The sequence below is a fragment of the Taudactylus pleione genome, unplaced genomic scaffold (genome assembly GCF_031769625.1).
Source record: "Taudactylus pleione unplaced genomic scaffold, aTauple2 ptg000120l, whole genome shotgun sequence".
Classification (NCBI taxonomy): Eukaryota; Metazoa; Chordata; class Amphibia; order Anura; family Myobatrachidae; genus Taudactylus; species Taudactylus pleione.
The window spans coordinates 12,849,572-12,873,886 of record NW_028284522.1 but is presented as its reverse complement, the minus strand read 5'-3'; the positions used below and the strand labels follow the sequence as shown (position 1 = coordinate 12,873,886).

Sequence of the window (24,315 nt, the reverse complement as noted above, 5' to 3'; positions counted from 1 at the left end):
CTAACAATATTGTAATAGAACTGCGGGGTTAGCATACCTCCCAACTGTCCAAGTTTATACAGGACAGTTCAGATTTTAGGGTTCTGTCCTGATGTCCTAATTGCGATACAGCCTGGCTTGATTGGGGCAAATCTATGTCCTGTTCACTTCAGTCTCTAGTGTGTACAGTATAAAAAAAGGCATCTGTCCTTAGGGAAAAGGATGGGGGAGACCAGAAGCAGTAGGCAAGCCCCAGGGGAGACACGCAGTGTACAATGACCATATCCCCTTCTCGTTGGCCTGATTCCCCAACTTCAAAATATGGGTTATATAATTTCTATATGCAGTCCAGTACATGGAACTAGCTAAAATTACAGAGGCAAAACAGTACTTAATTCCTCAACACCTTAAGTGTATCATGGATCTCTACTGACTTGATAGTCTTCCTATCAAAGACGACTGTATATAGGGAACAGGTACATTCTAAAATGTACCAGGACTAACTTACAATCACAGATCTGTTTCCATGACACATTATATATTCCACATAAATCCGGCACTCCGTGTATATTGATACTTAGCTGGTTGCGCCCACTACATCACAGTGTCCGATTCCATACGGTGTGGCACTCCAAGCATACAAATGACAGCTCAAATCGGTTAAAGTGATCAACATTTCAATGCTGTATTAAGCATTTTCCTGAAAAAAAAAATGCTTAATACAGCATTGAAACATTGGTCACCTTTAACCATATTGGCATATGCCAATTTTCAGAAAAAAAAAAAAAAAAAAAATTATATATATATATATATTTTTTTTTTACATTTTGTATGGTTAGTGAGTAAGTTACTGAAATGTATACTTGATAGTACAAGTGTAAGTGTTATTAGACATAAGATGTTACAGAAAGATTATGCAGGGGATCTGCAGAGATTATTTTGATTGGGGGGGTAAAACTTATTTGAGAATATGGTCATCTGTTTGTGATGACCGTATTTTTACACTGATTCTGTTTACAAATACTCTAAAATAGCATTTGTGTTCAGACTTGGGGGTTTTGCCTCAGTTTAAAGCGACACTTATATTAAATGCAAAGCCTTGCATTGTTTACACTAAATATTAGTGACTAAATTGTGAGGTCGAACCTGTTTAGAAGCGGTGATTTTAAAAAATAAATAAATTACAGGTTGTACTGTAACAAAAAAGCTAAAAAAAAAAAACACAAGGGGTATCAATACTTTTGCAAGGATAAAATATGAGATATGGTAAGAACTTACCCTTGTTATGTCTATTTCTACGAAGTCCATAGGGTTCCACAGGATACCTTGGGGTATAGGTGATGACGTCAGGCATCGGGCACCATAGAGTTAAGTTTTCAGCCTCCCAGGATGCACTAGGGTCCCCCTCCTATACCCCGCCCCCGAGCCAAGGCATCTCAGTTACGTACCAAGCCATAGGCCGGAGGAGGAGAAAGAAGAGAGAAAAGATCTGGACACACACAAGAATCACATTCTCACCTGAGGGAGACAGAAAAACTGGTGACCAGAGCAAAGCCCATCTGCAGCACAGGTGCGACAGGGCGGGAGTCCTGTGGAACCCTATGGACTTCGTAGAAATAGAGATAACAAGGGTAAGTTCTTTCCATATCTCATATTTTCTACTTCAGGGTCCATAGGGTATCCTCAGGATACCTTGGGGATGTCCCAAAGCAGTATCCTTCAAGGGTGGGGACGCTCCTGTGCTGAAAGGAGAATCCGCCACCCGAAGGAAGCATCCTGAGAGGCAAAGGTGTCAAACGCGTAATACCTCACAAAAGGTATGGACAGAGGACCACGTGGCAGCCTTGCAGATCTGGACTGCAGAGGCACCACGTCGAGCTGCCACGAAGGACCCACAGACCTAGTGGAATGTGCCCTCACAGGAGGATGGAACAGGCAGGCCTTCATGAAGATAAGCTTCTGAAATGGCCATACGGATCCAAGCTTCCAAAGTTTGTTTGGAAGCAGGCCAACTCTTTTTACGGAAGCCATAGAGGACAAACAAGGAGTCCCACTTCCGAAATGAAGAAGTGCGGTCAACATAAGTCCTTAAGGCCCGCACATCCAAAGTGGCCTCACCCACTGAAAGACCAGGTGAGTTAAAAGCCGGCACAAAGATTTCTTCGTTAATATGAAACTGGGAAACAACTTTGGGAAGAAACTCAGGACGAGTGCGCAGCACTGCCCTGTTCCCATGAAAAATCAAGAAAGGGGGTCTACAAGAGAGCCCCTAAATCAGAAACACGTCTGGCCGAAACAATAGCCAGAAGGAAAACAAACAGTCTTAGCTGTTAGCCATTTAAGATCCACTGAGCCCAGTGGTTCAAACGGCGGTCCCTGGAGAGCTCTCAGGACCACAGCCAAATCCCAAGGCGCCACAGGTGGAACAAAAGGCAGCTGAATTCGTAGAACACCTTAAAAGGTGCGCACATCATGGATTGTAGCAATCCTACGATGGAACCAGACAGACAGGGCAGACACCTGCACCTTCAAAGAAGCAAGGCGAAGCCCATGGTCCAGTCCCGCTTGTAGGAAGGCTAGTACTCTAGACAGACGAAATTCCCTAGGTGCATAACCTCTCGGCCGACACTACTGGAAAAACTTATGCCACACACGATGATATATTCTCGCGGAAGACTGTTTCCGAGCTCTGAGCATGGTTCGCACTACAGAGCTGGAAAAACCCCTGGACCTTAACATGTCCGTCTCAACAGCCACGCCGTCAAAGACAGCCGAGTCAGGTCCGGGTGAAGACAGGGACCCTGTGACAGAAGGTCCGGTAGTAGCGGCAACGGCAGAGGACTGTCCACGGACAGACCCTGAAGGTCTGAGAACCAGTGCCGTCTGGGCCATGCGGGAGCCATCAATAGAAGCGTCCCTCCATCCTGTTTGAATTTTGTGCCGGGACGCCATGAGGTCGATCTCTGGAAGACCCCACCTGTCCACCAGCAGTTGAAAAAGTCTGGGTGCAGGGACCATTCCCCCGGATGAACGTCCTGGCGACTGAGAGTCCGCCTCCCAGTTCAGCACTCCCGGGATGAATACTGCTGATATAGCCGGGAGGATTGCGCTCCGCCCATACCAGGATTCGGGACACCTCTACGAGAGCCGCTCGACTTCGGGTTCCTCCCTACCGATTTATGTAGGCCATGGTGGTAGCGTTGTCCGACTGGACCTGCACTGGTTGACCTTGGAGAACCCGATGTGCCTGCTGGAGAGCATGGAACACCGCGCGGAGCTCCAAAATGTTTATTGGAAACTCTGCTTCTGCCTGAGTCCACCTGCCCTGGAACAAGTGTGGACCCGAGACTGCTCCCCAGCCCCGAAGACTGGCGTCCGTTGTCAACAGGACCCAATTCGCCACCCAGAACGGACGACCCTTGTTGAGATGGGTCGTCTGCAACCACCAGGCTAAGGACAGGCGAACCTCCGGAGTGAGCACCATCGTCTGGGATTTTAGAGACTGAGGCAGCCCATTCCTTTTGGACAGGATCAGGTGCTGCAGAGGTCTGGAGTGAAACTGGGCATATTCCACCATGTCAAATACCGACACCATGGAGCCCAGTAACCTCATCGCCGAATGCAGAGACACCCGGCGGCTCTGCAGACAACTGCGCACCCTCAACTGCAAGGCAGAGATCTTTTCCCCCGTCACAAAGATCCTTTGGTGTCCGGAGTCCAATAAGGCTCCGAGGTGCAGAATCCGCTGAGACGGGATCAGGGTGGACTTCTGCCAGTTTATTAACCAGCCGTGCCGTTGCAGTACCGCAATGGTCAGGTCCAAGTGGCGTAGAAGGAGCTCTGGAGATCCTGCCACCAAGAGAAGGTCGTCCAAGTACGGTAACATGCGGACTCCCTGCAGCCGCAGGGAAGCCGCCATGACCGCCATCACCTTGGTGAAAACACGTGGTGCTGTCGCCAGGCCAAAAGGAAACGCCTGGAACTGAAAGTGGTCGCTGCGGATTGCAAACCTGAGGAACTGTTGATGGCGTAAAAGAATAGGGACATGCAGGTAAGTGTCCTGTATGTCCAACGACACCATGTAGTCCCCAGGTTCCAGCGCCAGAATGATGGACCGCAGGGTCTCCATCCAAAACTTCGGCACCCGCAAAGACTTGTTGAGAGCTTTGAGGTTGAGTATCAGACGATACGACCCACTGGATTTCTGCACCAAAAAGAGATTGGAATAGAAACCCTGGCCCCTATGGGAGAATGCTCCAGGCTGGAGTTCTAGTGCCTGTTCCATAGTGTGCAAAATCTTCCGCAGTGCCAAGGCTTTGTTCCGGTCTGATGGCAGACCCGTGGTGAATAATCGAGACGGGGGTCTCTGCCGGAAGGAGAGGGCGTACCCGTGAGAAACCACCTTGAGAACCCAAGTGTCTGTCGTGGTGACTGACCAACACCGGGCGAACTGCAGCAGGCGGCCTCCCACTTTGGGATCCCCCAAAGGGAGGCCCGGACAGTCAGGCCGCAGGCTTGTCATCTGGCTTAGGGGCCGGACGCCTGGTACTCCAGGCCTGCTTCCGGGGCTTGGTCGATTTTTTGGGGCCAGCCTGTCGGGGGAAAGGATTGTGCTTTAGGCCTACCCTGGGCCCTATAAGGCCGAAAGGACGACGTACCTGAACCTGAAGGAACTGCAGCAGACGGGAGACATGCCGATTTGGCTGCCGCCACTGTGGCTACAATTTTGTCCAGGTCCGGACCAAATAGAACTTCTCCGTTAAAAGGCAACTCTTCCAAGCCCTTTTTGGAATCAGCGTCCGCCTTCCAAGATCGCAACCATAAGGTGCGACGAGCAGCTACAGCTGCCGAAGAAATGCGAGACGCCAGGGTACTGATATCCAAGGCCGCTTCGTTGATATAAGTGGCCGAATGCCGGAGATTGCCGATCAACTCTGTCTGTTCAGCCGAACAGTCGGAATCGAAGGACGTCTCCAAAGTGTCAGCCCAGCGCTCCATAGCTCTGGCAACCCAGCAAATGGCCATAGCCGGCCTAGCTGCCCCCCCCGCAAGGGAATAAACGGACTTTAGGCAGATCTCCACCTTGCGGTCCGTAGCATCCTTAAGGGAAGACATGGACGGCATAGGTAATGTGGCACTACGGACTAGGCGTGTCACATGAGAATCCACCTGTGGAGGGGATTCCCACTTAGAAAAATAATTATCCGCAAACGGATAAGCCACCGCCAAACCCTCTGTGGCTGGTATAGTTTGCCAGGCTGTTTCCACGCCTCCTCTAAATGGTCCACCAACTGACCCGAAAGAGGAAACACTGGCGTCACCCTTAATATCCTTAAATAAGGCATATTTAGATTTGGACACCGGAGGACCTTCGTCCTCAATCACCAAAGCTGTGCAGACTGCCCGAATAAGTCAAGGAATAAACACCTTGGACCTAGCGTCCGCCTCCTTAGTACGGAGAGGTTCCTGGTCAGAAAGATCCAGAATCTCCCCATCATCAGACGTCACTTCGTCATCCTCATAAGGAGCAGACAGACGCCACCGGCCGCTTATGTGGCCGCAACACAGACTCCCCTTTTAACACATCCGACAAGTGCTGTACAGAACTAGTCAGGGAATTAACCCACGCAGGCTCCTGAGAGACCGGGGGAGGGGAAATAGGGAGACTGTGGGGTACCATCAATTGCCTCGGTAAACACTGCGTGTGTGACGACACAGATTGCTGGGACAATCCCATCTGTGAGAACGCGGGCTGCGGAGCTAACTGGCCCACCAAGGTTGTAAGCGCCTTAGCGAAACAAGCCCAGGGCGGCTCCTGTACCGATGCTGTGACCGTAATTGGCCGCGCCAATAAAAAACACTGCCGGCATAGCCCCTCCACGCTACCCTCCCCCTCCGCTATAGGTACTTTACATGTAGTACACTGAAGCTGGAGAGGAAAGTCACTATCAGATATGATGGTGGAAAGTATGTGACCCCTCTCACAATACTCGTTAGTATAGCGAGAGACCACCCTGCAGCACCGCACCGCAAGGGCTTTAGCAGAAAGAACAGGGACAGTGATAAGGCTGACAGTAAGAAATCAAAAGTACAGGCAGCAGCGCTAGCACAGTCACATACAATGCACAGAAAAATAAATCCTGCACTATCAGCGCTGATACTCAACTACACAGACAGAGTCTGGTAGGACACAGCGCTGCATACACAGACCTGACCAAGCGGAGGAGAGGTATGCGGGGGGACCCACACCACGATGCCTCCGATCTTAGGCTTCCAGCAGCGTTCACCATGCGTTCTGAAGATGGCCACCGAGGAGCATAGAGGAGGCTGGCCTGGGGGAGGAGCGCTGCCACAGGGCCAGTCGGCGTGTGCAGAGGGGGCTGTGTGCAGCGGGGGAGGCGCCGGCTGTGAGACAGGGAAGGCGCGCTCCCCTGGCATGCATTTAACCCCTGGGACGCCGCAGCGCTACCGCTCTGCCGCGGTCCGCTGTCCCAGGGGGTAGTGGAAGCGCAGGTTAATACCTGGCTCCACGCTGCAGCCAGTCCCCAGGGAGCCCCCTGCCTGGGGACTTTTGGACCATGTTCAGCAGGGTCCCACCGCGGGACCCCTGCAGCTTACCTTTGTCCCCCTTAGATCCGGCCATGGTCCAAAACATCTGGGGTCACCGCTAGCTGTGACCCCAGATGCTTACCAGCATCCCCGGATCGGTACCGGCGTTCTGGTACCGGCGGGGGTGTAGGGAAGACAGCATGGACGTCAGTACTGACTGTCCATGCTGTACTTCCAGATGTGCAGCCACAGCTGCAATGAAGAAAACTTCAGGGGCTCTTCTAAGCCCCCCTCTAGCAGGTGCACCCGACTCCGGCCGGGCACCACACGAAACGGAGATGCCTTGGCTCGGGGGCGGGGTATAGGAGGGGGACCCTAGTGCATCCTGGGAGGCTGAAAACTCTATGGTGCCCGATGCCTGACGTCGTCACCTATACCCCTATGGACCCTGAAGTAGAAAATTATACACACACACATATATATATATATATATTACCTTAAAGGAAAACCTGAGAATGGTTGAGAAAGTGAATCTGTAGTTTGAAAATATCCAAATTCAGTGCATGTCTGGTACATCCATTGCCGGCCTTAAATAAAAGGAGAAAAAAAAAAAAAAAAAGTACAGTAATGAGACACTAAGAAGTATCCAATTCCTCCAATTAAAGGTCTATTCATTTTGTATGCCTGTATATTCAATGGTTAGTCTTCATCATTCATGTGACAGTATTGAGTGGTCTGACGTATGCAGCAAAATTGCAAATGGATGCCTGAGAACTTCTCTATATAGTGTATTTTTGGCACAAAATGCTTCCTTTCACTGCAACTGAAATAACATGGGTAATGACAAGCACATGTCTGTCCACATACTGACCAGTCAGATTTGTACCGTTTGGAAGTAGTAGCACACAGCTGAAAATTACAACCACAGAGGGATAGAACTTCTAAACGCAGAGTTCTCATGAACAAATAAACATAATTGCACATGATCCGTTAAAAGAGCAAAGAGTCATGAAACCCAAGGCTAGTGAGCATTGTGGTGGTTACTGAGGAAACAACTGGATGTGATTTTTTTTTGCCGAGACCTGAACAATATAAAAAGGTAATTAAAGGACAATAATTATTTTTTGGATCGCTAAATTGTGCAGTTTGACAGTCAAATAAGAATTTATCTGTAATGAACAGAAATTTGTGGCCATAAAACCGCTAATCCTTATCAACATTTGATTAAACTGTTCAGATGCTAATCCGGACGGCTATGAGATCACAACCTGCTTATAGATCTCAGGAATCTATAGGAGACATTAGCTTGTTACGGGTCAGGAGGCAGATAAGGTAATCTGACAGACAGGTTTCCAATAAAGTCCTCCAACAGGCGTAAAGTGGGTACACACTGCAAAGATATCTGCAAATCGAGTGATATGCAATGATGTTCATTCATATACACTGAATGACCATCATTGTTCAGGCAGCCGCGGGTCCCGCTGGCTGGGGGAGAGTCCCCCTCCCTCCCCGCAGCTGCATGTGTACGGGCGATCGGCTGATCGCCCATACACACTTGCCGATGGACAGATATCTGCCATCAGCTGTGCAGCACAGCCGACTATGTCTGAACTAAGTCATTCACAGACATATCGCTGGTACACACTGGCCGGCGGGTACCATATATATTGGCAGAACAATCGATCGGCCAATATATCTGTCAGTGTGTACCCAGCTTTACACTGACACGGCCAGTGTGCATAAAGCAACAATCCCAAATAGCTTTAGTTACAATTGTGTCTTTAAAACATTTACATAAAACGTAGAATTATTTAGTCACTCAGCTAAAAACAACAAAATCCAAGAATTCTGTATGTCTATTTCGGTAACCTTCAGATCTTTGTGAATGATCCGGTCCATCAACCAATTTATCAGGCAACCAGACAATGGGCCCTATTTGCCCCACAACCATCCCAGTAGAAATGTATTTATTTTTGTAACCATTTTATTGCAGCAAGAAATAAAACAAAAATGAGACAGATGAGCTTTATTCAGCTGGCCCAGCAATAGTGGCCTAGACCAGACCTGTCCTGCATCTGGCTCTACAGCTGTTGTGAAACTACAAGTCCCAGCATACCCTCCCACCGATCAGCTGGTAAAGCTGGAACTTGTAGTTTCACAACAGCTGGAGAGCCACGGGTTGGCCAGGCCGGGCCTAGAGCATAGGCTATTCCCATCGTTGTGCCCATACAGCAGGCAGATAGCATGCCCATACATGAATATGGTACTTAAAGCCTACATTTAGAGGAAGAAAAAAAAATAAATAAAAAAAGACCACATATAAATCTTTTCCCTTTGCTAAATATTGGTACGTGTCCATCAGTTTGTACCACACTTCCTTTACTTGGTCTCTCCATCCCGTACATCCGTTAAGAACCATAAGAATTAATTCCCAAGCATTTGGCTCTCCCAAGACAGCTATACTATTACTACAAATATACACTTACATTGAGCATTGCCTATAGGAGTGCAGCACTAACCATGGCCGCCAATTCATTGTGTAGGCCAGAGTACTTGGGATGTGGCCACAGCTACACCCAGTTGTGCACATCTCTTTGGCACACCGGGGGAACGTGGACACCTTACCTGCACTTCCGGTCCTCTACAAAGGCCTAGGCCCAGGTAATTTTTACCAATTCCCCAGCTCAGCAGTTCTAGCTCTGCTTTCTAGAATGCAAATGCAGTGACTAGTATAATGACATTTTAGAAACAAAATTCTAATGGGTCCTGCTCATGCAGTGAAGGTTGGGAGCTTGAAATAAATGTCATTATGGTCACAAGGCAAATATACAGTATAATGTACAGGGATACAAAGCTTATAATAGGGTGTTGTAAGGGAGAGGTCTCATCTCTCCTAGATATCCACACATATAACGCAGTCCATAGCCTGCAACTGTGATGGACATGGGCTGTTAGTAATAGGTTGCACAAAGTTCATATGTTTAAAAATATTTAATTAAAAATAGCATTTTCTATTGTAAAGCTCCCAAGTCAACTGAGTACAGAGCGGAAAAAGAAATACCCCCAGATGTATTTTGTTTGACTCCTCTTGGCTCCTAGGTTGATCTTCCTAAGCGACCCTAAAGCATACAAAACATAGGTGGGCACACTGGGCTACCATGGATCATTTAAAAAGGGATTGATATTACCAATAACAATTTTCCAACTTCCTTATAAACTCCATTGCAGTATACACACACATGGGAATTACCCAAGCATCACAAGAAAAGATAGGGACTGAAACACAGTGCAAATGAAAATTTGTGTTAGAAGGGTTTTCATTTCACACTTCACATCCGCAGGAGACACCTCATCAAGAAGGTCTTATAAAAAAAAAGGCATGAAGAGTTGGCCATCCTGATGCTTTGCATGGATTAGGGATGGACAAAAAGCAGCCCCCTGCTGTTGTAGAACTATGCATCCCAGCATGTGCTGCCACAGTTTTGCTATATGGCCATGCTAAAACGGTTGCAAAGCATAATGTGATTTGTAGTAAAACAGCTGGAGGGCCGCTTATTGCCTACTCCTGGCATAGATCATCCACCTAAGCCTCAGGAGGAGGAGGTTACCACCACACTTCTGTATATGAAGTGTCAGAAATTCTAACTGCACATTCTATATTATTACCAGTTATTTATATAGCGCACACATATCACTTATATGCCTCTGTATGTTTGGATAGCGCATGCGTTTAATTGTGTTCTATGAGAAGAACAAAACAGATTATCTGTGGAATGAAACAGCTGCACAGGCACACCAAAACCTTTTACTACTACAGGTTGAGTCTCCCATATCCAAAATCCTTGGGACCAGGGTTATTTTGGATAACGGAATATTCTGTATTTTGGAATAATTGCATATTGTAATGAAATATCTTGGGAATGGGACCCAAATATACACACAGAATACATTTATGTGTTATATACACCTTATACACACAGCCTTTAAATCATTTTATACAATATTTTTGTAGCTCAAGCAAAGTTTGTGTACATACATGAAATTCATTTATGTTTCATATACACACAGCCTGAAGGTAATTTTATACAATATTTTTAATCATTTGTGCCTTAGACAAAGCTTGTATACATTGAACCATCAAAAATCAAAGGTTTCATTATCTCAGTCATGCCAAAATTATTCCGTATTTCAGAATATTCCATATTTCGGAATATTTGGATATGGGAGACTCAACCTGTATAACAAGAACAAATATGGAATAGTCCACAAGCGTCATCCACCAAAACTAAATTGGTATAAATCTCCAATACTTCTTTATGTAGTCCTTTTTATTTTGACCAGCGGCTTATTCTTCACCCTGACTTCAATATGGAGAGAACTCAAAAAAAAAAAAAAAAAAAAAGAGAAGAAGAAGAAGAAGATAAAAAGCAATTTTTTTTTCCCCAGGAAATTACTGTTCCACGTAAATTGGAGGAAAGTTAAAATGGGTGCAAGTGTATTTGTCATAAAAACACAATTTTAAAAACCCACCTGTGACCGCGTGCAAGGTCTAAAACACTTGACGCATCCATACCGCCCCCTGAAAAATCAGACCCAATACTTTAGCCATTTTGAATTTTTTTTCCCCCCGCCCCAAATTTACGTGGTCATTTTTCACCTTATCCCAGCTGGAAGTACCATTACAGACATAGCACCAGTTCCTTCTGTCCTTGTGGTTAGAGTAGAACAGAGCTACATTTGTGTACCCAAGTTGGTTGTCACCATTATTTGCAGAAGCCTGAACTTTTAGACAAAATATTACAAAGTTCTGAATTAATCAGACATCTTCTGAGATAAATAAGCTACACTGCGGTCTTAACCTGACTCATGAAGTGCAGAAAATGACGACTTCTCCCAAAGACATGACTGCCGACATCGCCATGATCCTGCTTCAGATACCCTTTGCTTATTTCCGAAAGCACTATTGTATGATCGTTGGAAAAGATTCCGATATGTTTGGGTAAATAGAAGAGGCTGAATAGATTGAATGCCACACTGTCCTCATCTCCAGAATGTTTCTGGTAGCTGCATTCTCAATATGGAGCCATGAGCACTGCACAGCCTTAACAAGTATTGCTATGGCAGGAGTAATTAACTCTAGTAAGCACAATCCATTCTGGTTCCAAGAGCCTACATGACCGATATTTTAATCTCAGATCCTGCCACCAGTTAAGGGACTCGCTAGAAATCATTGATAGTCTGATTAGGTTATACAGGGAAGCTCATCTGCTATCCCACTGACTAAGCAGATTCAGTTGAAGTTCCCGCGTACGCCCCCTTACCCATGGTAGAAGCTTTAGGATGAATGAACGTATCCCAAATGTTAATTGCTGGAACTGAAGATGGTAAGCTGATGCTGAGTTTTGAGAAACCTTTCCTCTAGCAAAGACACGGCCTCGTGTGGTGTCTATCTGTACTCCAAAGAACTGCAGTTGTTGTAAAAAGTTACAATGTAACTTTTTGCCACAATAGTGTTCCTGCCATGATAATGAAGGAAAGATATCACATGGAATGTACTGGATGAGTCAAGACCTTTCGGTCACACCCCGATAAGAGTTATGGTGCTTATACATTAGAAGATGCAGGGACGACGGCACGATTACGACATCGTAATCGTGCAGTCGTCTCCCTAGGGGTGAATTGTACATACACTGAACGTTCAGTGTATGCACATCAACCATCCCCGAACATGGGCAGGGTGACAGTCACGTTCGGGCGATAGATGTTAAAAAAGAAAAGCTGGTCGTTTTGACCATTTAACTGCCTGATTTGCAGGCGATATTAAGCGATTGCACAATTATGATGTCATAATCGTGCCACCGCTCAGTGTAATCGCTTAGTGGATATGCACCCTTACACAGTTTCATGACACACCACAAGAAGCTTCGACCTTTGTGAAGATCTTAGAGATGTGAACAGCCTGAATGGGAGACAGTTGGTCTAGAATCAATGGCACATAATGGAAAACCAAAGAGTCTGATGTTGTCTTGTTATAGGAATGTGGATACAAGGCCCCTGTACATCTACAGAGGATTTCTATTGTGTGGAGGACAGATTCTATGTGGAAATTCCTTGTATTAATAAACAGATTGATGTCAATAAATGTTTTTGTTTATCAGGAGAGCTTGGAATAGAAGCCAAAAAGAAACAGAAGGCATAAGTAATTAAAAATACAAAAGCACCCCAAACTGCACAACCAGTGATCATATACTCAGAGTTTCTGAAAGGAAACCGGGAAACGCAGAAGCCTCCGAGGCTTTTCTTTATGTATTCAAGCCTCAAGCAGCATCTTTTGTACTTTGACCCAGAAGGGATTTCATGCATACACAGTGCTGTATGCAGTCATGTGCATGCCCCCGAGGAGCAGGCCTAGAAGCCAGACACTAAAGTTTCGACACACCATATAACTTCTGGAAAGGTTTACTTTTTCTAATCAGCAGAATAGGGAGTTAACACATTTAGGTTATGCTGCCATGAAGTCGATAAGGAAAAAGAGCTAAACATCGGTACTGAAATACTTGAGTAAACTGGTAAATCTTGATCATTTCTTTTGATTATTTTCTAGACTGTGCAATGCAGCGAGTTCCAAAGCTACACAGCTAAAAAGCAGTGTCCCCAAAATGAAATCAGGGATATTCTTGATACATCTGCTCATTGAAGTGCACGATTGGAAGTCGAAAGAGTCAACACTTGCTTCAAGGACCCCAATTCTACAGGGCTTTCAAAGTTAATAAGCAAACAGATTGAGAACATGTTATGTGGCAAGAACACAGCTATTTACTTAACAGCCTGCCTGCTGCAATTTGTACCAGCTGTAAGAGGAGCAATTCTTGTTCTGGGAGACCTAAGTAGAATGCATCCATGCAGGAGGACACAATGCATTTATAAAAGATTTAATAAAACTATTGATTTGGCCATATACTGCAGAATAATTTATATATATATATATATATACACATACACACACACATATATATATATATATATACACACACACACACATATACATACACACACACATATACATATACATACATACACACATATACTAACTTCATGAAGCCACAATCCAGGACAACATGCCATAACTCCACACATGATTATAGTTTGGCAACTGAGAACCCCCAAGCTTAAATCCAGTTAGTTTGCCCGAGCTACAGACTTGTCATTTGATGGTGAGCTGTGCTCCCGCCATAAGAACCTCTTATCAGGATTCTTGCTCAATCAAATGGCACTCGTCCGCTCTCACTCCCAGTTTATCCAACACATAGCAAAACATTGACATGGAGCCTGGTCATGAAGTTATGAAAGGTCCTTAAATCACAAAGCAGTTACTGAATGCTAAATGGGGAAACGTGCAGAACTTCACATTTAAAATTTTTTTTATATAATATATATTATATATATATATATATATAGAAATCCAAAAGAAATTGGCACTCAGAGTAATTGAAAATGCAAATATAGAAATGTATTAAATTCGGTCTACAGCCGTTTCTGGGCCGAAGCCCCGTCTTCAGGACCACAATACAAACAAAACACATAAAATAACCACATAACCCCCCATATGTACCTTACCATCAACCGGCGCGCGCCTCCAGCCGTCCGTCAGGAACCATCCGCCGGAAGCACGTGACCGTCACACTTCCGGAAACTACAGCCGACATCGTCATGGGGACCGCAGAGTGCGTTCCACAGACCAGAGAGCCTGCGTTCCACAGTCGTGAACCGGCCCCGCCCCCCAGCAGTGGCACCTAAAGACACAGCAAGACACCCACCGATTGGTGTATGTACATCACAAGCCCAACAACATTACATAAACATTAACAAAAAATGACAAACATCATAAAAACCGAGCAAATAAGCACATACCCCGTTAGGACCCCCACAATCCATAATCCCACACTCCAGAATCCCAATCGCAAACATAGCAATACAAAGTGAAAATAAAAGATCACCATCACAATACCAAATCAGTCATATGAGGCTATTCCAATTAATTTTTTCATTTAAGCCATGTGGGGCAATGGTATTAAGTCTTAAAATCCACTTGGATTCCTTGATAAGTAACTGCTTAGCCCTATCACCCCGTCTCAGAGTGACGGGCACATGGTCAATCATAAAGTATCTAAGTGATGCCAGCGTGTGCCCGACCTCTTTGAAGTGTCGAGCAACTGGCTGATCAATAAGCCTCCCTTGTAATGACAGCCTGATAGCGGACCTATGCGCTGCCATACGCTCTGAGACGGACGGCTGGAGGCGCGCGCCGGTTGATGGTAAGGTACATATGGGGGGGTTATGTGGTTATTTTATGTGTTTTGTTTGTATTGTGGTCCTGAAGACGGGGCTTCGGCCCAGAAACGGCTGTAGACCGAATTTAATACATTTCTATATTTGCATTTTCAATTACTCTGAGTGCCAATTTCTTTTGGATTTCTGTGGATTGATTTAATTGCGCACCGGAGGCAGCTGTGTTGGTGTTGTGAGTGCCGGCAGACTTTGGATTATTTTTTGTACATTTGTTGTACCTGTTGCATGGCACCCATGTCTTTCGTGTAGACATAGGAACCACCTTTCTTCTGAAACAAGCCAGCTCACTTTAATGCATGTGTGAGGATCTCAGCGTGGCATAATGGAGCATACCAGCCTTCCTAGTGAACAGACAGGATGTCGAGGATTATTTAACCAAGATGCAGGTGCTACATTCAGCTACTCTGCTAGTGACATTGAGCAAATTTTATCCAAAGAAGTCTTAATGCTGAATGATCCAGTGCATAAAGCTGAGGATTTATTTTATCAATTGATGAAATTAATTATTCATTGCACGGGATTTCATTATCCGAGTATTATAGGGAGCACAAAATTCCCCGTGGCTTCCGTGTGCATAATGTTCCCACAATTGGGCGGAACAACCCAGAATTTGTACACAAGTGGATCGCCATTTTAAATAAATGTGCGTTCGATTTGATGGTTGCAGATATTGAGGAGTCCAATCGTGAATTAACCATCACTAAAATATGAGATATGGTAAGAACTTACCCTTGTTATCTCTATTTCTACGAAGTCCATAGGGTTCCACAGGATACCTTGGGGTATAGGTGTGACGTCAGTCGCAGGGCACCAAAGAGTTAAGCTTTCAGCCTCCCAGGATGCACTAGGTCCCCCTCCTATACCCCGCCCCCGAGCCAAGGCACCTCAGTTAGTTACCAAGCCATAGGCCGGAGGAGGAGAAGGAAGAGAGAGAACAAAGATCTGGACACATACAAGAATCACATTCTCACCAGAGGGAGACGGAAAACCGGTGACCAGAGCAAAGCCCATCTGCAGCACAGGTGCGACAGGGCGGGAGTCCTGTGGAACCCTATGGACTTCGTAGAAATAGAGATAACAAGGGTAAGTTCTTACCATATCTCATATTTTCTACTTCAGGGTCCATAGGGTATCCACAGGATACCTTGGGGATGTCCCAAAGCAGTATCCTTTAAGGGTGGGGACGCTCCTGTGCAGAAAGGAGAATCCGCCGCCCGAAGGAAGCATCCTGAGAGGCGAAGGTGTCAAACCTGTAATACCTCACGAAGGTATGGACAGAAGACCACGTAGCAGCCTTGCAGATCTGAACTGCCGAGGCACCACGTCGAGCTGCCCACGAAGGACCCACAGACCTAGTGGAATGAGCCTTCAGAGAAGGAGGGACCAGTAGGCCTTCATGAAGATAAGCTTCAGAAATAGCCATACGGATCCAGGCTGCCAAAGTTTGCTTTGAAGCAGGCCAACCCTTTTTAAGGAAGCCAAAGAGGACAAACAAAGCGTCCGACTTCCTAAACGAAGAAGTGCGGTCAACATAAGTCCTTAAGGCCCGCACAACATCCAAAGAGGCCTCACCCACGGAAAGACCCGGTGAGTTAAAGGCCGGAACAACTATTTCCTCGTTAATATGAAACTGGGAAACAACTTTGGGAAGAAACTCGGGCCGAGTGCGGAGCACTGCCCTGTTCCCATAAAAAACCAAGAAAGGGGGTCTACAAGAAAGAGCCCCTAACTCAGAAACACGTCTGGCCGAAGCAATGGCCAGAAGGAAAACAGTCTTAGCTGTTAGCCATTTAAGATCCACTGAGCCCAGTGGTTCAAACGGCGGTCCTTGGAGAGCCCTCAGGACCACAGCCAAATCCCAAGGCGCCACAGGTGGAACAAAGGGCGGCTGAATGCGGAGAACACCCTGCATAAAGGTGCGCACATCCGGGATTGTAGCAATCCTACGGTGAAACCAGACAGATAGGGCCGAAACCTGTACCTTCAAAGAAGCAAGGCGAAGCCCATGATCTAGTCCCGCTTGCAGGAAGGCGAGAATCCGAGACAGACGAAACTCCCGCGGTGCATAACCTCTCGGTCGACACCACTGGAAGAACGTATGCCACACGCGATGGTATATCCTCGCGGAAGACGGTTTCCGAGCTCGTAACATGGTACGCACCACAGAGCTGGAAAACCCCCGGGACCTCAGCATGGCCGTCTCAACAGCCACGCCGTCAAAGACAGCCGAGTCAGGTCCGGGTGAAGGCAAGGACCCTGAGACAGAAGGTCCGGTCGTAGCGGCAACCGCAGAGGAATGTCCACGGACAGACCCTAAAGGTCTGAGAACCAGTGCCGTCTGGGCCACGCGGGAGCTATCAACAGGAGCGTCCCTCCTTCCTGTTTGAATTTCCGGATTACCCGTGGAAGAAGGGAGACCGGAGGGAACAGGTATGCGAACCGGAACGTCCACCGGACGGACAGAGCATCCACCAGAGACGCCCCTTCGTCTCTTGTGCGAGACCCGTACACCGGCAACTTGTTGTTGTGCCGGGACGCCATGAGGTTGATTTCTGGAAGACCCCACCTGTCCACCAGTAGTTGAAAAACGTCCGGGTGCAGGGACCATTCCCCCGGATGAACGTCCTGGCGACTTAGAAAGTCCGCCTCCCAATTGAGCACTCCCGGGATGAAGACCGCTGATATGGCCGGAAGATTGCGCTCCGCCCAAACCAGGATCCGAGAGACCTCTACGAGAGCCGCCCGACTGCGAGTTCCTCCTTGCCTGTTTATGTAGGCCACGGTGGTAGCGTTGTCCGACTGGACCTGCACCGGGCGACCCTGGAGAAACCGCTGTGCCTGCTGGAGAGCATTGAAGACCGCACGGAGTTCCAAGATATTTATTGGAAGCTCCGCTTCTGTCGGCGTCCACCTGCCCTGGAACAAGTGTGGACCCGAAACTGCTCCCCAGCCCCGAAGACTGGCGTCCGTTGTCAACAGGACCCAATTTGGAACCCAGAACGGACGTCCCTTGTTGAGGTGGGTCGTCTGTAACCACCACGTAAGGGACAGGCGAACCTCCTGGGTGAGCACAATCGTCTGGGACTTCAGAGACTGAGTCAGCCCGTTCCACTTGGACAGGATCAGGTGCTGCAGAGGTCTGGAGTGAAACTGGGCGTATTCCACCATGTCGAACACCGACACCATGGAGCCCAGTAACCTCATCGCCGAGTGTAAGGACACCCGGCGGCTGTGCAGACAACTGCGCACCCTTGACTGTAAAGCAGAGATCTTGTCCTCCGTCACGAAGATCCTTTGCTGTCCCGAGTCCAATAAGGCTCCAAGATGCAGAATCCTCCGAGACGGGATTAGAGTGGACTTCTGCCAGTTGATTAGCCAGCCGTGCCGTTGCAGCAGTGCAATGGTCAGGTCCAAGTGGCGTAACAGGAGCTCTGGAGATCCTGCCACCAATAACAGGTCGTCCAAATACGGCAACATGCGGACTCCCTGCAGCCGCAGAGAAGCCGCCATGACCGCCATCACCTTGGTGAAAACACGTGGTGCTGTTGCCAGGCCAAAAGGTAACGCCCGAAACTGGAAGTGGTCGCTGCTGATTGCAAACCTGAGGAACTGTTGATGGCGCCAAAGAATAGGGACATGCAGGTAAGCGTCCTGTATGTCCAATGACACCAAGTAGTCCCCAGGTTCCAGCGCCAGAATGATGGACCGTAGGGTCTCCATCCGAAACTTCGGGACCCGCAAAGACTTGTTGAGTGCTTTGAGGTTGAGAATCGGACGATATGACCCATTGGGTTTCTGTACCAAAAATAGATTTGAATAGAAACCCTGGCCCCTCTGGGAGAATGGAACCGCCACTATAACTCCAGCCTGGAGCATAGTGTGCAATACCTTCCGCAGCTCCGTAGCCTTGTTCCGGTCTGATGGGAGACCCGTGGTGAAGAAGCGAGCCGGGGGTCTGTGCCGGAAGGAGAGGGCGTATCCGTGGGAAACCACCTCCAGAACCCAAGTGTCTGTCGTAGTGGTCGACCAACACTGGGCGAACTGTAGCAGGCGGCCTCCCACCCTGGGATCCCCCAAAGGGAGGCCCGGACCATCAGGCCGCAGGCTTGTCATCTGGCTTGGGGGCCGGACGTCTGGTACTCCATGCCTGCTTCCGGGGCTTGACCGAATTCTTAGGGCCAGCCTGTCGAGGAAACGACTGTGGTTTGGGCCTGCCCTGGGCCCTAGATGACCGAAAGGACGATGGTCCCGAACCAGAAGGAGCAGCGGCCGACGGGAGACAGGCAGATTTGGCTGCCGCCAGCGTGGTCACAATCTTATCCAGATCCGGGCCGAAGAGAACTTCTCCGGTAAACGGCAACGCTTCCAGACCTTTCTTGGAATCTGCGTCCGCCTTCCAGGATCGCAGCCACAAGGTGCGACGAGCAGCTACCGCTGCTGAAGAAATTCTAGACACCAGAGTACTAATGTCTAGAGCCGCCTCGTTGATGTAGGTGGCCGAATCACGGAGATTGCCAATCAACTCCGCCTGATCGGCCGGACAGTCGGATTCAAAAGAAGCCTCTAATGAATCCGCCCAGCGCTCCATCGCTCTGGCAACCCAGCAAATGGCCATAGCCGGCCGTGCTGCCCCCCCTGCAAGGGAATAAGCGGACTTCAGGCAGATTTCTACCTTGCGGTCCGTAGCATCCTTAAGGGAGGACATGGATGGCATCGGCAATGTGGCACTACGGACAAGACGGGTCACGTGAGAATCCACCTGTGGAGGGGATTCCCACTTAGCAAAATAATTATCCGCGAACGGATAAGCCACCGCCAGGCGTCTCTGCGGCTGGTATCTTTTGCCAGGTTGTTTCCACGCCTCCTCTAAATGGTCCACCAACTGACCCGAAAGAGGAAAGACTGTGGCATCGCCCTTCACATCTTTGAAAAGGCATACTTAGATTTAGCCGCTGGGGGAACTTCGTCCTCAATCACCAAGGCTGTGCGGACCGCCCGAATAAGTCCAGGAATATATACTTTGGACTTAGCATCAGCGTCCTTAGTATGGAGAGGTTCCTGATCGTAAGGATCTAGAATCTCCCCATCATCAGACGTCCCTTCGTCATCCTCATAAGGAGCGGACAGAGACGCCACCGGCCTTTTATGAGACCGCATCACAGACTCCCCTTGCAACACATCCGACAAGTGCTGTACAGAACTCGTCAGGGAGTTAACCCACGCTGGCTCCTGAGAACCCGGGAGCGGGGAAATAGGGAGACTGTGGGGTACCACCAATTGTCGTGGGAACCCCTGCATGGGTGACGACACCACAGACTGCTGGGACAAACCCATCGGAGTAAACGCGGGCTGCGGAGCCAACTGGCCCACTAAAGCTGTTAACGCCTGAGCGAAACAAGCCCAGGGCGGCTCCTGTACCGGTGCTGTAACCGTAATAGGCCGCGCCATGGACAAACACTGCCGGCAAAGGCCCTCCGCACTACCCTCCCCCTCCGCTAACGGTACTTTGCACGTGGTACACTGTAGCCGGAGGGGAAAATCACTTTCAGACATGATGGCACCACGTATGTGACCTCTCTCACCAATTAAGTATTAAATAGGCGAGAGACCACCCTGCAGCACCGCACCGCAAGGGCTTTAGCAGAAAGAACAGGGACAGTAATAAAGCTGACAGTTTAGAGAAGAAAAGATTACAGGCAGCAGCGCTAGCACAGTCACATACAATGCAGAAAAATAACAATTCCTGCACTAACAGCGCTGATCACTCAACTACACAGACACAGGGCCTGGTAGGACACAGCGCTGCATACACAGACCTGACCACAGCGGAGGAGAGGTATGCGGGGGGGACCCAGACCACGATGCTTCCTTCCAGCGCTTCCAGCAGCGTTCACCATGCGTTCTGGAGAAGATGGCCGCCGAGGAGCAGAGAGGAGGCTGGCCTGGGGGAGGAGCGCTGCCACAGGACCAGTCGGCAGCATGCAGAGAGGGCTGTGTGCAGCGGGGGAGGCGCCGGCTGTGAGACAGGGAAGGCGCGCTCCCCTGGCATGCATTTAACCCCTGGGACGCCGCAGCGCTACCGCTCTGCTGCGGTCCGCTGTCCCAGGGGGTAGTGGAAGCGCAGGTTGGTCGCCTGGCTCCACGCTGCAGCCAGTCCCCAGGGAGCCCCCTGCCTGGGGACTTAGGACCATGTGATCAGCGGGGACCCACCGCGGGACCCCGCTGCTTACCTCTGTCCCCCTTGAATCCGGCCATGGTCCGGAGCATCTGGGGTCACCGCTAGCTGTGACCCCAGACGCCCACCAGCATCCCCGGATCAGTACCGGCGTTCTGGTACCGGCGGGGTGTAGGGAAGACAGCATGGACGTCAGGACTGACTGTCCATGCTGTTCATCCAGTTGTGCAGCCACAGCTGCATGAAGAATAAGCTTCAGGGGCTCTTCTAGCCCCCACTCCAACAGGTGCACCCGACTCCGGCCGGGCACCAAACTAAACTGAGGTGCCTTGGCTCGGGGGCGGGGTATAGGAGGGGGACCTAGTGCATCCTGGGAGGCTGAAAGCTTAACTCTTTGGTGCCCTGCGACTGACGTCACACCTATACCCCAAGGTATCCTGTGGATACCCTATGGACCCTGAAGTAGAAAGAGAAGATTGCTCTCTTTGAAAAATCCCATATGAAAACCTTAAAAGATGAACCTAGCCATGATTGGCTCAGTAAGATGGAGGAACAATGTGATACGTACAAGCGTAACTTAATCAAGTTCAAGAAAAATAAGAAATACACGGTGGATGCTGATTATGATGACAACCGTGTTTACAAATGGCTATCTGGGGGCGCCCCCTCTCGGTTTCAGCAGGAGAGGGTTGTCAGACGTAGACCTTGGCACAAAAAAAATTTTGATAAACGAAGTGGCAGGAACATTTCAAACAGTAATAGTGATAGTGATTTTCAAGTCTCAGAAAGCGACGATTCTAGTAGGTCACAGAGAGGCCCTTTAGGGCAGGCCCCTGTACCCTTAGTGGAAACCAGGTCAGATCAACTACCCGCAGAGGCGGGCAAAATAAGAGGCAGAGGAAGACCTCCCACCAAGAAGAAAATCTAATTTTTAATCTGTCTCAGAGACAACTATCTGCATTGGAGATTCAGGTCTTAAACCGAGGATTAAATTTTGTTCCTACAAATCGTTTTGATGAGTTTAAGTGGAGGTGTGTTTCTCATAAGTTTGCGAGAAAATTGAGGCTCAAGGAGCATTTTCAGCATGAGAATTTAAGTGCTGCTCCTACGATTTGAGGTATTTTTGCATCGATCCTCGAGGTCCAATTATGATCCTATTTCCAATAATGCATCTTTGCGGACTTTTGGTCGTCTACTTGATGAGGCAGTCACTAAATTTGTCGCGGCACCTGGTAAGGTTCACCCTAACCTGTCTAACTCAGAGTTGCGGGCACTTAAAAATTTGGAGTTATATGAAGACATCGTCATCAGGCCTGCCGACAAGGGCGGTGCCATCGTGATACATGACATTGGAACTTACAGGGCTGAGATTGAGTCCCAATTATCAGACACGGCAGTGTACCAAAAACTGTCAAGAGACCCTACCATTGAGTATCAGAGGGAATTGGCAGAGATCTTGACGACAGCTAAGGACCAGTCATTAATTCCTCTGAAAGTGTACAAAGCCCTATTAGTTCAGTATCCTAGGGTTCCTGTACTGTACACCTTACCTAAGGTGCACAAAGACAGCATTAATCCCCCGGGACGGCCGATTATATCGGCGAGAGACTCATTGCTGCAACCGGTGTCTCAGTTGCTGGATTCTATTCTGCAACCACTGGTGGGCAGACAATCTACATTCCTCAAGGATACCTCTATGTTTTTACAAAAACTCGCGGACTTGAAGAATATTCCATCACACACCCTATTATGTTGTTTGGACATATGCAGTCTATATACCTCCATTCCACATGTTGGTGGCATGCTGGCCATGAAAAAGTTTTTGGGTATTAATCTGCATGAATCGTTGTTTGACCATGGTTTATTTTTGAAGCTTTTGGAGCTCACCTTATGTCGTAATTATTTCCTCCATGATGGTGGGTTCTATCTACAGCTACGAGGGTGTGCCATGGGGTCATCTGTGGCACCCTCGTATGCTAATGTTTTTATGTTTGACCTTGAACAGCAGTTGTTTTTCCAGGATGAGGAGGTGTCGAATGATATTCTGTGGTACACCCGGTACATTGATGACATTTTTCTTCTGTGGACTGGGGGTACCGACAGATTTATTCATCTTATGGAGACTATCGATAGGTCTGATTCTCCTATTAAGTTCACGTTTCTGTATCACGAAAGTGAGGTGCATTTTTTAGATGTTACGGTTAAGTTCATTAATGGGGGTTTTCAAACAGATGTCTTTCATAAACCAACAGATAGAAACACTTTTCTATTAGCCTCTAGCCATCACCCAGAACCCCTGAAACAGGGTCTACCTTTGTCCAAGATGATGAGGATAGCTCGCATCACGAGTGATGCGAGTAAGGTTGCTGGGGAGTTGGATGTACTTATTGACAAGTTCATTAATAGAGGTTATAATCCCCAAACTTTAAGAGAACAAAAAATCAAAGTAATGCTTATGTCACGCAATGATCTATTGTGTCCCAAGGCTAGGGACTCATCTAAAATAATACCTTGGACTAGTGATTTTTCTACTGCCAGTCCTATCATTAGGAGAGCCACGCAGGCGTTATGGCCAGTGGTCTCATCGGATAGGGATCTTCCTATCTTCAGCAATAGTAGACCCATAGCTGCAATGCGACGAGGTAGAAATTTGAGAGATAGACTTGTTAAAACAGACATCACGGGTAAAGCTGTCCCTGTGACAGTGAATACACAGAGAAAACAGCCAGGATGTTACAGGTGCAGTAATTGCACAACATGTTCTTTTTTGCATACATGTCAATCTTTCAAACACCCACATACGAACAAAATTTTTGACATAAGATATGTGTTGACTTGTTCTACTGATCATGTTGTATACATTGTTATCTGTCCATGCAAGCTATATTACGTGGGGCAGACTACACGTAAATTCTCAGAGCGTATGGCAGCGCATAGGTCCGCTATCAGGCTGTCATTACTAGGGAGGCTTATTGATCAGCCAGTTGCTCGACACTTCAAAGAGGTCGGGCACACGCTGGCATCACTTAGATACTTTATGATTGACCATGTGCCCGTCACTCTGAGACGGGGTGATAGGGCTAAGCAGTTACTTATCAAGGAATCCAAGTGGATTTTAAGACTTAATACCATTGCCCCACATGGCTTAAATGAAAAAATTAATTGGAATAGCCTCATATGACTGATTTGGTATTGTGATGGTGATCTTTTATTTTCACTTTGTATTGCTATGTTTGCGATTGGGATTCTGGAGTGTGGGATTA

The 24,315-nt window shown here is 47.9% G+C and overlaps 1 protein-coding gene across 1 annotated transcript in view; it reads right to left on the bottom strand.

Moving 5' to 3' along the window:
* Nucleotides 1–24,315, bottom strand: part of LOC148524230 (putative serine protease K12H4.7) — a 72,895-nt gene that overhangs the window by 16,513 nt on the left and 32,067 nt on the right. The window contains exon 7 of the mRNA XM_088472068.1: nt 7,025–7,115. Within this exon, the coding sequence (XP_088328194.1) occupies nt 7,025–7,115 (91 nt within the window). The remainder of the gene's footprint in view (nt 1–7,024; nt 7,116–24,315) is intronic.